We start from the raw sequence: 13,818 nt of genomic DNA, 5'->3' as shown, positions 1-13,818 counted from the left end.
AACTGATAACCAACCAACAAACAATTAAGGGAGCGCCGTCAGGTTTCAGTACCTGAAAATCTCATCTATGAGTCAGTCACTATTCACAACCACTGGATCTTCATCCAGCGACCCAAAATAGATCACATATTGTTCATCTTCCTTTTTTCTTCCTCCTGCAGCCGCCCCTCCAACCCAGCCCTAGCTGTCTGCATCCAACCCCCACGGCCAACGGGCGCTGCCGTGCGCCGCCTCGCCCTCCCCTCAACCTCCCCCGGCAATCTCGCTAAGCCCCACCCCAATGAACAGCTCCAACTACGACTCTCCCCCCTCCCAACCCGCACTCATGAAGTTTCAAACTCTCTCTCGGCAGCTATTGCCGACTCCTGCTTATCCACGGTTTGGCCTTGGCGTGGCCGCCGCTCCTCATGCTGTCTTGGCCTTCGGCCTCGCACATAGCGAAAAGTGAATGACGCCAAAAAAAGAAAAATTCAAGTACTTGATGTGCAGCAAACCTGAACAAATTAATGTCCACTCATATTCATATGGAAAATGAAAACCATGCATTTCTCATATAGACATTTCATGTTCCATATGGGCCCTATTTGTAAACATCTTTGATAGTGTACAACATCAACGGTCAGATATTAATCATACATCCAGAGTACACATATATACTCCTGAGAAGTCGATTTTCATGTGTTTACTTGCCGGGCACAAAGTTGGTGGCGAAGGCCCACACGTTGTTGTTGACGGGGTCGGCGAGGTGGTCAGCGAGGTTCTCGAGCGGGCCCTTGCCGGTGACGACGGCCTGCACAAAGAATCCAAACATGGAGAACATTGCAAGGCGGCCGTTCTTGATCTCCTTCACCTTGAGCTCAGCAAACGCCTCGGGGTCGTCAGCTAGGCCAAGGGGGTCGAAGCTGCCACCGGGGTAGAGTGGGTCGACGATCTCTCCGAGCGGGCCACCGGCAACGCGGTACCCCTCGACAGCGCCCATGAGCACAACCTAGCAAGCCCAGATGGCAAGGATGCTCTGAGCATGAACCAAGCTAGGGTTGCCGAGGTAGTCGAGGCCACCCTCACTGAAGATTTGGGAGCCAGCCTTGAACCAGACGGCCTCGCGGAACTTGACGCCGTTGCGAGCGAGCAGCTCGGGGAAGACGCAGCCGAGCGCGCCGAGCATGGCCCAGCGGCAGTGGATCACCTCGAGCTCGCGGTTCTTGGCGAAGGTCTCCGGGTCAGCGGAGAGCCCCGCGGTGTCCCACCCGTAGTCGCCCGGGAACTCGCCGCTGAGGTAGCTCGGGAGAGGTAGAGCACGCGTTCGGGGCCGTACCACGGGCTGTTGGAGGCGGCGGCCTTGGGCGCGGTCTTGCGCATGGTGATGCGGCTGCCGCCGAGGGCGTAGGAGGCTCCGGCGAGCTTGATCGCGGGGGAGGAGAGCGCCATGGTGGTGGCCGCCATTGCTGCCGGATGGAACAGAGCAAGCTGCTGATGTGCGGCTGCCGCTGCTACTGATGGGTGGCTGCGTGAGGAAGAGAGGAGGAAGGAAAGGAAGTTAAATACCAGGCCGCGCGCGCCAAAGGGAGGGAGGGGGCCACGTCCTTATCCTTGAAATCACGATCTGCGGCGCCCGATTGGCCTGCGGGTTTGAGTAGGGTGGATGGGGTGGCTGTTGTGGCGCGCTCGGGGCCGGACACCTGGACCTGAAACGGCCTTCTCTGCGGCTAGGACGATCGGCGCGCATGTGGCCGAGGAATGTCGTCGAGTTCCATTCATGTCTCCCTTCCCGCCAGGAAGAGCCACATCCAAAAGTAGAATCATTCTTTTTTTTTCCTGTAACATGCACCCTGGATTGTATAGTACTCCTACGTACTATACGGCTACTAGGAAACTTTACTGCTAGCTAGCTGCGGTGAGATTTTGGCATTACAACACCAAAACTCTTTTTTTCAAAAGAAAAAACACCACGGTAGTAAAACAGAGTTGAGGACACAGTGGCATATATGCTAGCTGAAACAAAGAGAGCGTATAGATACATCATGCATGATGTACTCCCTCCGATCCATATTACTTGTCGCTAGTTCAGTACAAAGTTAGTACAACTTTGTACTAAACCAGCGACAAGTAATAAGGATCGGAGGGAGTAGTATTCATTATTACCTCCGATCCATAATAACGGTCGCAATTTTGAACTAAACCCTAGTTTAGTTCAAAACTGCGACACTTATTTTGAATCGGAGGGAGTAGTAGATGGATGCTCTGCTGCATCATATACATTACAGCTGTACTAGCTAGCTAGGCGTCACATATACAAATATACAAATACAATACGGCTAAGGCAGGCTACTAATCAATTAGCTTTTGGGCTCGAGTTAGCGGCAGGCACAACACAGGGTCCTTCCAGACGCAGGTAGTCGTACATGACCCCCTGGAACGGGCTCTGGTTCCTGGGCTGCTTCAGATAGATGGTGTTCGTCCCCCGGACAAGCCAGGCGCCCCTCACGTCCACGCTGAAGAGAAAGTAGAGGCCACGGATCCCGTGCCTCGCGATCGCGTTGTCGCGCCCGATGAGCCCCGTGGTGAAGTGAGGCACAGCCCGTGCCTCATCGTTGAAACGGACCTGGAAATGCATGCAACAGGACGATGGTGATGATGATGATGATAAGAGAGGACTCAAGCCCAACCAACCAGCATCAGCATCAGCAAAACGAAACGTTGGGGTTGGTTCTCAAGATTCAGAAACCTGCAGTTCAGCGTTGGCTGAAGACGCGAGCGCCACCCGGAACTTGTACGTGCTGTTGGGAGGGACGGCGTCAAGGCTGAACCTTATCTGCCATGTGGTGGGCTGGTACGTATCCCCATCGCTTCTTCTGCAGTTCAGTTCAGCTTAGTGCTATTGTTTTGTGCAAACAACACTTGGTTGAACAACACACACACACAGACAGACAGACAGGCAGGCGTCACCTGGTAACTTGAGCGTAGAACCAGTCAGTGGCGTAGTTGCTTTCGCCGATGGTGTACACCAGATCACGGTCCGGATACAGCTCTGCGTACCTTTCCCAAAGCCCATACTGCCTGAACCTGTATGTAACACCCGGGACAACCGTGTGATTAGAAACAACTTGACGATTAACTGCTGGACGCAAAGGTTTCTTTCACCTGTCAGGATGGTTGATGAACAGTCTGTTGACATAGTTGGGGTTGGGGTCTGGAACGTAGAACTCGGCGGCAGACCTATCGGGTATTCCGATCTCCCACATGGCCGGGCCGTCTCTCGGTGGCTCGAACACGAGGTCACCCAGATAAATGTCGTCCCCTTAACACCATTGCTAACAATCTCTTGTCAGGACACCAATCGTTCAGGTTAGAGGCAGGCTGCAACTAGTACTAAGCCAGACTAACCTGAAGATATTGTTAGTGTGGCGTCGAATCTGTAGTCCCCGATGAAACCCGGAACCCACGCATATAGATTGTAGTTTCCAGTTACAATGTTCTTTATGTAGAAGCTACCATCTGCATCTGCTTGACACCAGAATTGGTATCCCTGTAACTCAGGGAAAAACTCCATTATCCACAATAATACTGACCATATAAGCATGTGGTAATGTTATACTAGCTTATAAGCATATGGTACGTACCTTGCACTCTCTTTGCCACGATCCAGCCTCTCCTGGTAATGCTAAGCCTATATAGGCTGATGCGGCATAAAGATCCTCATCCTCGATAATATACCTGATCATATATATGGTGAAGCAACCATTAGTAAGTAAGATATGCATATCTATGGTGCTTGAACTAGGTCTAGGGTAATTAAAAAGTAAAGTTACTGTGAAGTGTGAACCCTATCTGGTCGTGCATAACTGGGAGGTGCCACCATTATGTACTACCTGTCTCTTACAAGCAATCTACCAGAGATACAGCCTCTTTGCTCAGTCTTCTGGAAATCCTCTGAAAGTGCAAAATCATAGGGCCAGTTCTGTTTCTCCATCATCACCTGATCTTCCAAGATAAACATTAAAGATGACATCAAGTACCGACCGAGTTACTTATGTACTGTTCATAACAATATAAAGAATATAAGCCAGTCATTCTGCCATAATTGTTGTCATTTCATAAATTATACTCCCTCAGTTCCTAAATATATGTCTTTTTTAGAGATTTCAATATAGACTACATACGGATGTATATAGACGTGTTTTAGAGTGTAGATTCACTAATTTTGCTCCATATGCAGTCCATATTGGAATCTCTAAAAAGACTTATATTTAGGAACGGAGGGAGTACTATCTTATGAGTGCTCTTCTGTTGTGTGAAAATTGAATTGTACCCTAAAGTACTATTTATTTGCTGAACTATAATCACCTGAACTTTTGCATCCTCCCATAGTAGACTTGGATCAGATCCATCCTGACTGGAGTTAAGGTACATGAACACCGGTCCATGAACCTTTTTCCAGTATTCTCCATTCGTGAACTTGGGCGAAAGGTCATCCCCAGCATAATGAGCACTAAGAAACATCTAGCACCAGATAAAAAGGCCTTTCAGAACTGGTTGCATATTAGTATCCATCTGAGCTCAATTCTAGCTTGTTAGATTCCAGATCATTATAATGACTTTTTTTATGAAGCAGCCACAACATGCTAATTATAAAGAAATAAAATAGTAAAGCAGAGTAAATATTTTCTGTCAAGGTCTGAACTTACTGCGAGCATAGTGGGCCCGACATGAGATGTCAAGTTCTGCTTCAGAGGTCCTCCGGTACGGAACTCGTCGCTGGGCGTGATTTGCCAGAAGCCAATAGGAGGATCAGATGACACCCATCCATGGACACTATTGCATCGGTCTTCACACGAGTATTGGTACTTGTCATCGACCTTGACAAACATATGAGTAATGTAGAGGTTATTCAGAATGAAGTCAAATATTTATCATGGATAATCTTATTGTGACTCTATTAGCTTACCTCCCCTCTGAGTTTAGGATTAATTGGGTCCACAAGGAGGACAGCCTCAGGGTACGCTAATTGCTGGCCGCGGGGAGGCAATCGGTCATCAGGCATCGGCATTATTCTCTGCCTGTTGTCAGCCATTGCCATGTAATGGAACCTGCATTCCACCAACACATAGTTTCAGTGGGAAGAAAAATAAATAAGTGAAGAGCAAAAATTCTAGGAGTATCTTAAAGTGGAGAACCAACTTGTCTTTTCTAAGCTTAAAGGCCACTCTGGTCTCCCCAATGCCAAAATCAGGCCACCCTTCCTTATGTTCATAGATTCCATAGGTGTAGAATCCCGAGGAGGCGCGAAGCACGATGAACCTGTACTTGTACATACAGAGATGCTTGCTCAGCTAAGCATGACTTTCCCCAGCTCCAAATTTATGCTTGTTCATCAGTCAGTCACCTCTTGTCGATGATGAGCGGAACAGCTTTCCCTTCGAGAGAAGGATCCCATGATCTGGTGAAGGAGACCTCAGCCTGGTTTTCATCATGATGTATGATGCGGAACTCTGTGCCTTTGATCCTGCATGCAAGCGTTCACTTTTAACCTCCTTTTCGAAAGAAAAAAAAAACAAGAGAAGAAAATAGAAAAAAAAGAGGGCAAATGAATGAAGTCGAGCTCCTCTTCTTACACATCAAATATTCCAGTTCGCTGTCCTGGTGGATTCCAAACAATGTCCCAGTACCTGACACAAGATGCATCGCTTAGCTCACCTCGCCTCGAAGATACAAGACAAATCGACAGATATAGCAGTACCACCACACCTATAAGCTGAAGCTCTAACTAAAATAATTGGTCATTCCTAGAGACTATGCATGCTGAGTAAGATTGGTACCCTCGGTTGTCTTCTTTGTTAAGAATCTCCATAAGATTGTCCACACCGTTGTAGCGCACGCCAGTTACAATACCGTCGGGGTTGGACAGCGTCAGCTCAAACATGTCGTTTTTAACTATAACCTGCACATATATATATATATATATACAGTACACAGAAACACATGCATCCACATGCATGTTGCCAACCTCACACTCCAAATAAACAGCTTAAGCAGCAAAGCAAACGGCAGAAGATGAGCGCTTACGTATCTGCTGGTGACCTTGAGCTTAACACCGTCCATGGCTTCCCCTTCCCGTGGAGGGCCCAAACAACAGCCCACCAGGCTCCTGCAGCTGCTCCGGAGAGACGAGAAAGCAGCATTACGTTTATATAGAAACTGACTGAGTGGAGCGAAGATGAAGCACAGCAAGCAAAGATTAATGGCAGTGCACCCGTGGCCATGCATGCAGTGGAAGAAGCAGAAGTAGTACCTAAGTTTCGCCATGGGGTGAGAGGACGACGGATCCCCTCCACTGATCGATCCTTGTGCGTGCCTGGAGAATAATGTGGTGTGGTGTGTGGTGGCGATGTTTAGATGGATGGGCGGCCAATTATCCCTTGGTTTGGAAAGCAAGCATGCATGTGTGCGTGGAGTTGAAGCCAAGGAGGAGGTGCGGCAATGGCGTGGTCCGCCCTGCCTCTCTTCAACGGGTTGTTGGCCGGTAACAGTTGGCGGCTCTCTCAAGTGCGGCCGGCAGCCGAGGAGACGATGGAATATGTAGTACTACATGTCCACCAGCGGCCTGCAGCAACAGAGACATGTAAGTATGTCCTTGTCAAAAAGATGCCCGCTAATCGATCATCGCGCAGCTCCTTCAACTAATATAATTTTTCTTGCGAGACAACTCCTTGAATTATTGTATATTAGCATTTCAAAGCACGTAACGTGCCTAACCTAACCACAAGACATATCTCACACTATCACAGAAAATGAAGTCGTTACAGTGGCCGGACGGTGAAGCGCGTACTGATAGATGTGGACCGCCATGGCTACCACGTCACGCTCAAACTGGAGATGGATCACGCACCGCCCAAGTCACAGCTAGCGGCCGTGAGAATAGTAGTAACAATGATTCAAGGAGGGTTTTTCTTTCCTGAAACAACAGGAAGAAGAAGGCCATGGACCGACGCATGCATACAGCGTTGACAAGTTGAGGATGGAGCACGGGCACTGCAAGCAGTAGCAGAGAAACAGTGATCATGTCATGTGATCCGATTCCAAGCCCATGCTACATACATAGACTTTCCTTGAGCTGCTCCCGCTCACGGTCACGGGGTGCAAAGAGACCGACCTGGGCGGCTGGGCTGGCCAATCCATGCCAAAAGCCTTGTGGCTTTGGAACTTGAGTAGGAACTAGTAGTAGATACAAGAGGCAGGGACAAGGAGGAGCAAGAATCTCCCAGGAAGCTACAAGCGTCCTACATGGATAGATAGATCACAGGAGAATAGTGTAGTGCTACCTTGGACATGGAGATTGTTGTAGAGGACTTGCTTTGTTTTTTGTTCAACACTTCAACCTCGAAGAGAACGCAATCCAGGCTGCTCTAAAGATTGAAGGACAAAATACTCGTCGGAGCTGAAATGTTTCAGGGCTTGAGCGAGAGAGTAGCTCGGTTTCTATTGTAACGATCTTATATTGTGGAACGAAAGGAGTGCCATATTAAGGTCGGGGGAGTAGCATCTTGCTGTTGGCTGGAGCAGAGCGAGGACGGACGCCATTTGGCACGTGATTGGGATATCAAAAGAACCCACCATATTTCATCGGCTGCAATCATCCCTTTTTTAAGGACTCATTCATAAACAAGTTGAACGGACAGAAGGTATCTTGGCCTGGCTGATTTGCTGAAATGCAGACTCCGCGGGTGTGCTGCTCAAATGCCCATGCTGCAAAAATAAGCCAGAGATGTGCATCTTAGACACCACCAGAGAGAGTTTCAGAAAAGTGAATAAAACACAAACAAGCGCATGCTACAGCATACCACACACATTACAAACTCAACGAGATCAGCGCACAGCCGCTATGATACCGGACTAACGAAAGCCGAGGCTACACTTCAAGCTAACTAGAGTAGAAAGGGGGGTGGGTTATTTTACACAGCACACAAAATATGTACATTTAAAGGGGCAAAAAACCATCAGCTGCTCACCAAAACTCTGACGGCTGGTTAACATCTACCTATGGCCTGGGTAACTCATCTCTAATCTGAAAGAACCTCCTCCAGCTCAGGATCATCTGGTCTCACCAACGCATCATCCTCCACTTCCGGGTCAACTATCTCCTCTTTCTCTTCACTAGCGCCATCTTCTTTCTCCGCACTAGTGTCGTCTTCTTTCTCCTCGCTAGTGTCATCTTCTTCCGCACTGGATCCTCCCAACTCCTCGTTGGTATGATTAGCAACTGTGGGCTCTGTAATGGCTTTAATACCCTCGGTGCCATTACTCAATCCTTGCTCACTTCGAGGGTTAGGTTTGGTCGGTGTCTTGGGATCGGTGTTTTCACATATACATGTCGAGGGGTTCTCGTGGAACTCCCCCCTTCCTGGCCTCAGCTCTTTGGGCTCCCCCATAAATCCTTTCTGGGCCATGTGCACTTTGGAGGAGAATGCATCCCAGGACATGTTTCCTCTGCTCAAGAATAAGGAGTAGAGCCTTCTCGCATTTGGTCGGATCATTCTCTTATGCCCAAGATATCTCCTGCCATGGCCACCAATACATGCTCAGAATTAACAATAGATCCCTATAGAAGGAAAACCATGATGACAACCGAGGGATATCAGCAGAATAAGGTTATACCTTCGCCCAGCCAAAATTTTGGCCATATTACCATTGTTGTTAGTAACAAAAGCATCACTTCCATCACAGACAATGAAATCAAGTGCGGCCATGCGAGATGAGTACTTTGAGAACGGAGCCAGCTCGTCTTTGCTTGTTACTGTTTCTTTGGTATGAAGATTGGGGAAGAGCGCTTTCAGGGGTGCTAATGTCTTTGCCCCACCATATATATCTCCAGAGGCAACATAAATATGAACATTCTTTCTGTAGCCCAGTGCCCTCAACATCAACCCCACCTCTTCAGGAGTTAGTGGGCATCTACCGTGCCTTCTTTCTTTCTCTGGATTGCTAGCCTGAAATGTAAAATAGCAAAAGTTACACTCATAATATTTATATGTGACTTCATGACTAAGAACCTAACAATACAATATGATATCATACACACATGCAAGGTTTTCCATCTCTTCCGTATCACACCAAGTTCTCTCCTCTCCTTTTCTCCACCACCGTAGTAGCACCCAGAAAAGGCAAGCATATCTGGTTCAAATCTGGCATCACAAAACATTAACAACATTAAAACTAAATATCCCCACAAAAAAAGGAGTGCACAGCAATTGGGGTAAACATTTTTGTAGCTTTGATAGTGCATTTTTGTTTTGAGAAGTAGGGCCAAAAATCACAATTGCTGATGGAGAAAATAGACGGTTTACTTCACCAGCCAAGCGTGCAATTAATACTACGAATCTAGCAGCCAAATATACAGAGGACCATACTTAATTGTTTTTTCATAATGATTTTAGTCGTCAGAAAACCAGGCGGACGATTTTTCCTGAAGTGAGGAGCAGCTGGGGTTTTTTATGGGAGCAGCAGCCGGTTCGTGCTCAATTTATTTTTCTCCTTCGAGCAAACAGCAGAGAGGAAGAGCGCACAAAGAGAAGTGTGCGAGCACTGACAGGCTGGCCCACCAAGCGTTTTAGCAACTACTGACCTGGGGTAGATTCTCACCTGAACGGGCTTGCATCTCCACTAAATGGGCTGTCAGCCCAACCTAACGATCAGAGCCAGAGGTGTTTGGCTCTAGAACGCTTTCTAGCGATCAAAACACATCCGGAACGGGCCTGAGGACGTTGAACCGTTTTCCCATCACTTATAGGTGGCATGATGGGTAATTTTTATTAATTTCGAGGGTAGTTCTGATGACGGACCAACAATCAAGAAAGCCTCCTCCCTATAATATTATTATTAGGTAGAGAGTGTTGACCAGCAACTTATAGACATTTCCCTTGCTCCTTTGTACATCCCCCCTAGACTATGCTCAATTAGGATGTTCCTGGTAAACAAAGCATCATGCTCATAAATATCAATAACATACTTGCTAAGAAGCTGGCATTATGCTCATCCCCAGCCCGGTGGACCGATCCTTGTGCTCTAAACTGTTTTGACTCATATCAAACTATGCTCTTCACAGCACAGAATGAGATAACCTAATACTCCCTCCTTTCCAAAAGTATAGTGTATAATTTTTTTGAAAAATCAAACTTCTCTATGTTTGACCAACTTTATAGAACAAAATTTGAAAATCTACAATACCAAATCAGTAGGTCGTATATCAGTAAGCTTTCTCTCACTTGGCATCAAAGAAAAATGTGAGCTGAATCATGAGAATTTGAAGTGTGAGCACCTTAAATGAAGAGCAATAAAATATGTGCTCCTCTCCCGCATTCTCTGTACTATCTTTTCACCCATTTCTTGTATTGGGTCAGTAAATCTCAATGCATGGTAGTTAACTCTGCATCTCAGCTTTTGCAGATCAGAATCCAACCTGTTTGCTAGCCTATAATCAAATTTTGTTAGTCGAACAACCTGCATCAGGTGAAAGAAGAGATATAAGCTACCCTAGTAATTTAACCACAGAAGTCAAGTCTCTTACATTTTCACAAAAACAACTTCTAATAGGGGGCTACAGCTTCGGAAAATGCTAACAAAATGAAGTAGTAACATTTTCTTCACCAAAAAGAGTTCTTAACAGTTTCCCAGCAGAAGAAGTCATTTTGAAAAACAATATGATCATGCAGGTTGTTGTCTAAATTCAGGTTTAAGTATAGCTCCATAACCTATTGTCCTAGTGCTCCACAGCATAGAGTCTACAAATGCCTTGTACATACTCCTCTTTTATGTACATACTCTTTTAATATAAACATGCATATGTACTATTGGGGCCTTTCGTATACTTGCATACGAAATGCCTCTGTTTCACAGTTCATACCATCCAAATGAGGATGCATAGTAGGCTAATGCAAGTGATAACAACACATCAAATAACTTATGTCAGTAACAAACATTGCTATCTACAATACTTACATGTTTCTTAATAAGTGCAGGCAACACACGGTTCAAGTAACATCGCTGAGTGCATTTGCGGGGCACACGCATTCTATGAGGAGCCCACAGTTTACCTCCTATCTTTGGAAGCTCTTTCACAATCCTTACATCCTTTGATAGAAATGAGATGAACCAGTCGGCGTTAAAAATTTCAGCAAAGTCACTGCAGAGTGCAGAGAAATGGTATAAACACAAACAACACATTTCAGTCTTCTTAAAAACATGAGCAGACCTAGAAGGCTAGGATGAGAAATTGTTGGTGCTCGAAAAAACCTTGCATCTTTCCAGAAGGAGGTTTGGTCCAATTTGGGAACAACGAGTGTTGCATTTAAAATACGTGCAGCAACAACAGCATCAATTATCTGAGAAGAAGCACACATTAATCAGGATAATGGGCATAGTTATGAACATCATAATATGTAATCAGAAAACACACATAGCTACTATAGAGTTAGCTGTGAAACATGAAGAGACACTCCTAAGCTTACTCACTTTCAAAATAAAATTGCAGAGACCTCAGACTTCAAGCTTTGCCACATCCTTACACACTACTATACTCAGGAGGTGCCTAACTGTTCACAGAATTAGCCTATACTGTTCAAAGTCTGACTTAAGATTACTAATGGTTTTAAATATTGCAAGAGAATACAAGCTCTAACTTGTGTTTTATATGAAGTACTACTTACAATACTCATGAGAAGATATGATCCATATTTGCACGCTTAATTCTGGATATGTGGGCAATAGGCTACCTGCTTCTTCAGGTGATATTGCCTAGAAACCACATCTTTTCAAATTTCAAAAACGCAAGCAACTTGGCATATGTGTATCAATAAGTTAGCTTGGTTATGCATTTGCAGCTCAGTTCTAATACTGAATCCAGTATTAGTTTAGCCACTTGAAAATATACTTCCTAATGATTATTTCATTTATAATCGGGATATCTAAAACATAGTAAACCTGGAGAAGAACCCTTGGTATTTTGGAGCAGATAGAGTAAATGAAATAATAATATTGCAAAAACAAACTCAAGCTCTAGCACTAAGAGAATGAGAGCGTATTAAGACAGTAGGCTTTCTTCATATACATATTTAAACTGGTTGTTTACATGTTTTGCCATACACATCTACATGCATTATAACATTCGAGCTGGAAGATGTGGCAGTTGCACATGTCTTACCCCTGTTCTCTGTTGATTGAGGCCTCCACTTGTAACAATCATCAAATATTGGTCTGGATGTGTCATAACACCTGAATCTGCACAATTTGAAACACTTCAGGCGGTGGCGATGGGGGGGCTAGCCCAGCACAGCAAAGAAAAGGCACCGCTACCACCAACACCATTTCCAGGATATGCATTATAAGATTGTAGAACAAATGTAATATCTGAAATGGCCTATGTGGGTACCGCAAATTCTAATCAACCATCTATGGCAAAAAATATTGCGCACCAAGAAACTTGCTGCTTGAGTTGCTGCACCCATAGAATTTGCTAGCGAGCTTCGAACCCCAGAGGCCATCTGTCGCAATCCAACCACCTTTCTGCAGTTTGAGAAATTGAAACTAACTAAGCAATCCTGAAAACAAAGTTCTATTTTAACATACTTTAGCCAGAAAAAAAGGTTTACCAAAAGGGGGAATGGTCTAGACTGAAAATAATCTGCAGCGGCACAGAATAACAAAAATCCATTTTAACTCACACCTCTACAAACCCATGGAAACAAGTTCAGAAATACCCTGGAGCATGCAAATATAGGTCCTTCTGAAATAAGATAGAAAGGGAGCTCAGCCAAATAGCTTGCTACCAACTAATTTACTTGCAATGGCACACGAAATTAAACCTAGTTCACTTATATCTCCCAATTAAAGCAATAACCATATAGACTGATCGATTGGCTACAAAGACAGGAGCAATGCAGCGTACTCAAGTCAGTAAGTCAATACTCCACCAAACAGAACACAACAATCACGTGCAATTGATTTGGTTCCCTCAAAGCTACAATCGATTGGGTGAATACTGAACACAATAAGGAACTACTAGCTCGCTTAACCTAAGCGGGGAAGCACATGCTTACTGGAACCCGGGAAATCTCGCGGCGCCCGGGCTCCACTAGGCTGCCGCCACCAGAGCTGTTCAGCTGCGAAAGCACACGCGTGGAACTCCACGAGTTAGATCGAGAGATGTAAAGGAAAAGGTAGAAGCAAGTAGGGGTAGCAGTGGAGTACCAGAGCATGCGGGGAGCGGCGGCGGGAGTAGGCGAGGGCCGGGTGGTCGGACAGAGGCGGCGGAGAGACGTAGAGCAGCGTGACGGCGGCGAGGAGGAAGAGCAGCAGTAGCGCCGCTGCCGGCAGAACGGCGCGGCGCGGGCACGGGCACGGGCACGGGTGGTGGTTGTGGCCGCCGCGCCGGCGCGGCAGGACCATCCCGGGTCCGGCGAACGGAGATCTCAGGGCAGGGAGAGAGCGCCGCGGCGACGGCGGCGGAGAAGTAGTCTCGGCGACATGGGAGCCCTACGGATCAGTAGCGTGCTTGAACTTTCGAGATGGAGTAGTATACAAGCGTACGGCGAGTGTACTAATTAAGCTGCATCGCGGTTTTGATCTTCTTTTCTGCCACTCGTGTCGTGTCCGTAGGCCGCATTCGACGGTACAAGATGCAAAATCTTCGACCAACGGTGTCCCTAGTTTATTCAGAAATTAGACTCGCTACATAATTTCAATGAGTTTGTATCCAATCATTGTGCTTTATCTGCATTTTATTGTTTTTATAACTACGCCGCGCGGCGTTGTTGCGCGCGTTTTTAC

The 13,818-nt window shown here is 46.2% G+C and overlaps 2 protein-coding genes across 4 annotated transcripts; both read right to left on the bottom strand.

The window, feature by feature from the left end:
- Positions 1–1,965: 1,965 nt before the first annotated feature.
- On the bottom strand, positions 1,966–7,558 carry LOC123155535 (probable rhamnogalacturonate lyase B). Its single transcript, XM_044573693.1, has 17 exons — positions 7,320–7,558; positions 6,290–6,601; positions 6,064–6,151; positions 5,817–5,938; positions 5,613–5,666; positions 5,384–5,503; positions 5,179–5,298; positions 4,946–5,087; positions 4,686–4,856; positions 4,345–4,500; positions 3,870–3,976; positions 3,621–3,714; positions 3,385–3,526; positions 3,142–3,298; positions 2,947–3,063; positions 2,726–2,852; positions 1,966–2,602 (listed from the first exon to the last, which is right to left on the bottom strand). The coding sequence occupies exons 2-17, from the start codon at positions 6,301–6,303 to the stop codon at positions 2,333–2,335; spliced, it is 2,001 nt and encodes a 666-aa protein (XP_044429628.1). The 5' UTR covers positions 6,304–6,601; positions 7,320–7,558; the 3' UTR covers positions 1,966–2,332.
- A 37-nt stretch (positions 7,559–7,595) lies between these two features.
- Positions 7,596–13,591, bottom strand: LOC123155536 (O-fucosyltransferase 6). Of its 3 annotated transcripts, XR_006477485.1 has the most exons (11): positions 13,240–13,591; positions 13,089–13,151; positions 12,465–12,555; positions 12,194–12,270; positions 11,287–11,375; positions 10,993–11,176; positions 10,313–10,494; positions 9,077–9,179; positions 8,653–8,984; positions 8,007–8,553; positions 7,596–7,743 (listed from the first exon to the last, which is right to left on the bottom strand). XR_006477485.1 is itself a non-coding variant. In XM_044573694.1 (10 exons), exons 1-10 carry the CDS (start codon positions 13,435–13,437, stop codon positions 8,058–8,060), a joined length of 1,815 nt encoding a protein of 604 aa, XP_044429629.1. In that variant the 5' UTR covers positions 13,438–13,591; the 3' UTR covers positions 7,792–8,057. The 3 variants fall into 3 exon arrangements, 2 of the variants coding, with proteins under 2 accessions (XP_044429629.1, XP_044429630.1); XM_044573694.1 differs by lacking the exon at positions 7,596–7,743 and having other exon boundaries at positions 7,792–8,553; XM_044573695.1 differs by lacking the exons at positions 7,596–7,743; positions 13,089–13,151 and having other exon boundaries at positions 7,792–8,553; positions 13,240–13,590.
- Positions 13,592–13,818: the final 227 nt, after the last annotated feature.

The sequence above is a fragment of the Triticum aestivum genome, chromosome 7B, assembly GCF_018294505.1.
Source record: "Triticum aestivum cultivar Chinese Spring chromosome 7B, IWGSC CS RefSeq v2.1, whole genome shotgun sequence".
In the NCBI taxonomy this organism is placed as follows: Eukaryota; Viridiplantae; Streptophyta; class Magnoliopsida; order Poales; family Poaceae; genus Triticum; species Triticum aestivum.
This window is presented reverse-complemented; position numbering and strand designations above follow the sequence as displayed.

Excerpts from the sequence above, each read along its gene's own strand:
- LOC123155535 (XM_044573693.1), bottom strand. Across the intron at positions 5,939-6,063 it reads TCAAGGTCACCAGCAGATAC|GTTATAGTTAAAAACGACAT; the intron begins GTAAGCGCTCAT and ends ATATATGTGCAG. Across the intron at positions 5,299-5,383 it reads CCGCTCATCATCGACAAGAG|GTTCATCGTGCTTCGCGCCT; the intron begins GTGACTGACTGA and ends GTACAAGTACAG.
- LOC123155536 (XM_044573694.1), bottom strand. The coding sequence starts at position 13,437 with ATGGTCCTGCCGCGCCGGCGCGGCGGCCACAACCACCACCCGTGCCCG. Across the intron at positions 9,180-10,312 it reads TTTATTGCTCTTCATTTAAG|ATTTGAACCAGATATGCTTG; the intron begins GTGCTCACACTT and ends TTGTGATGCCAG. Across the intron at positions 8,554-8,652 it reads AAAATTTTGGCTGGGCGAAG|GAGATATCTTGGGCATAAGA; the intron begins GTATAACCTTAT and ends TGGCCATGGCAG.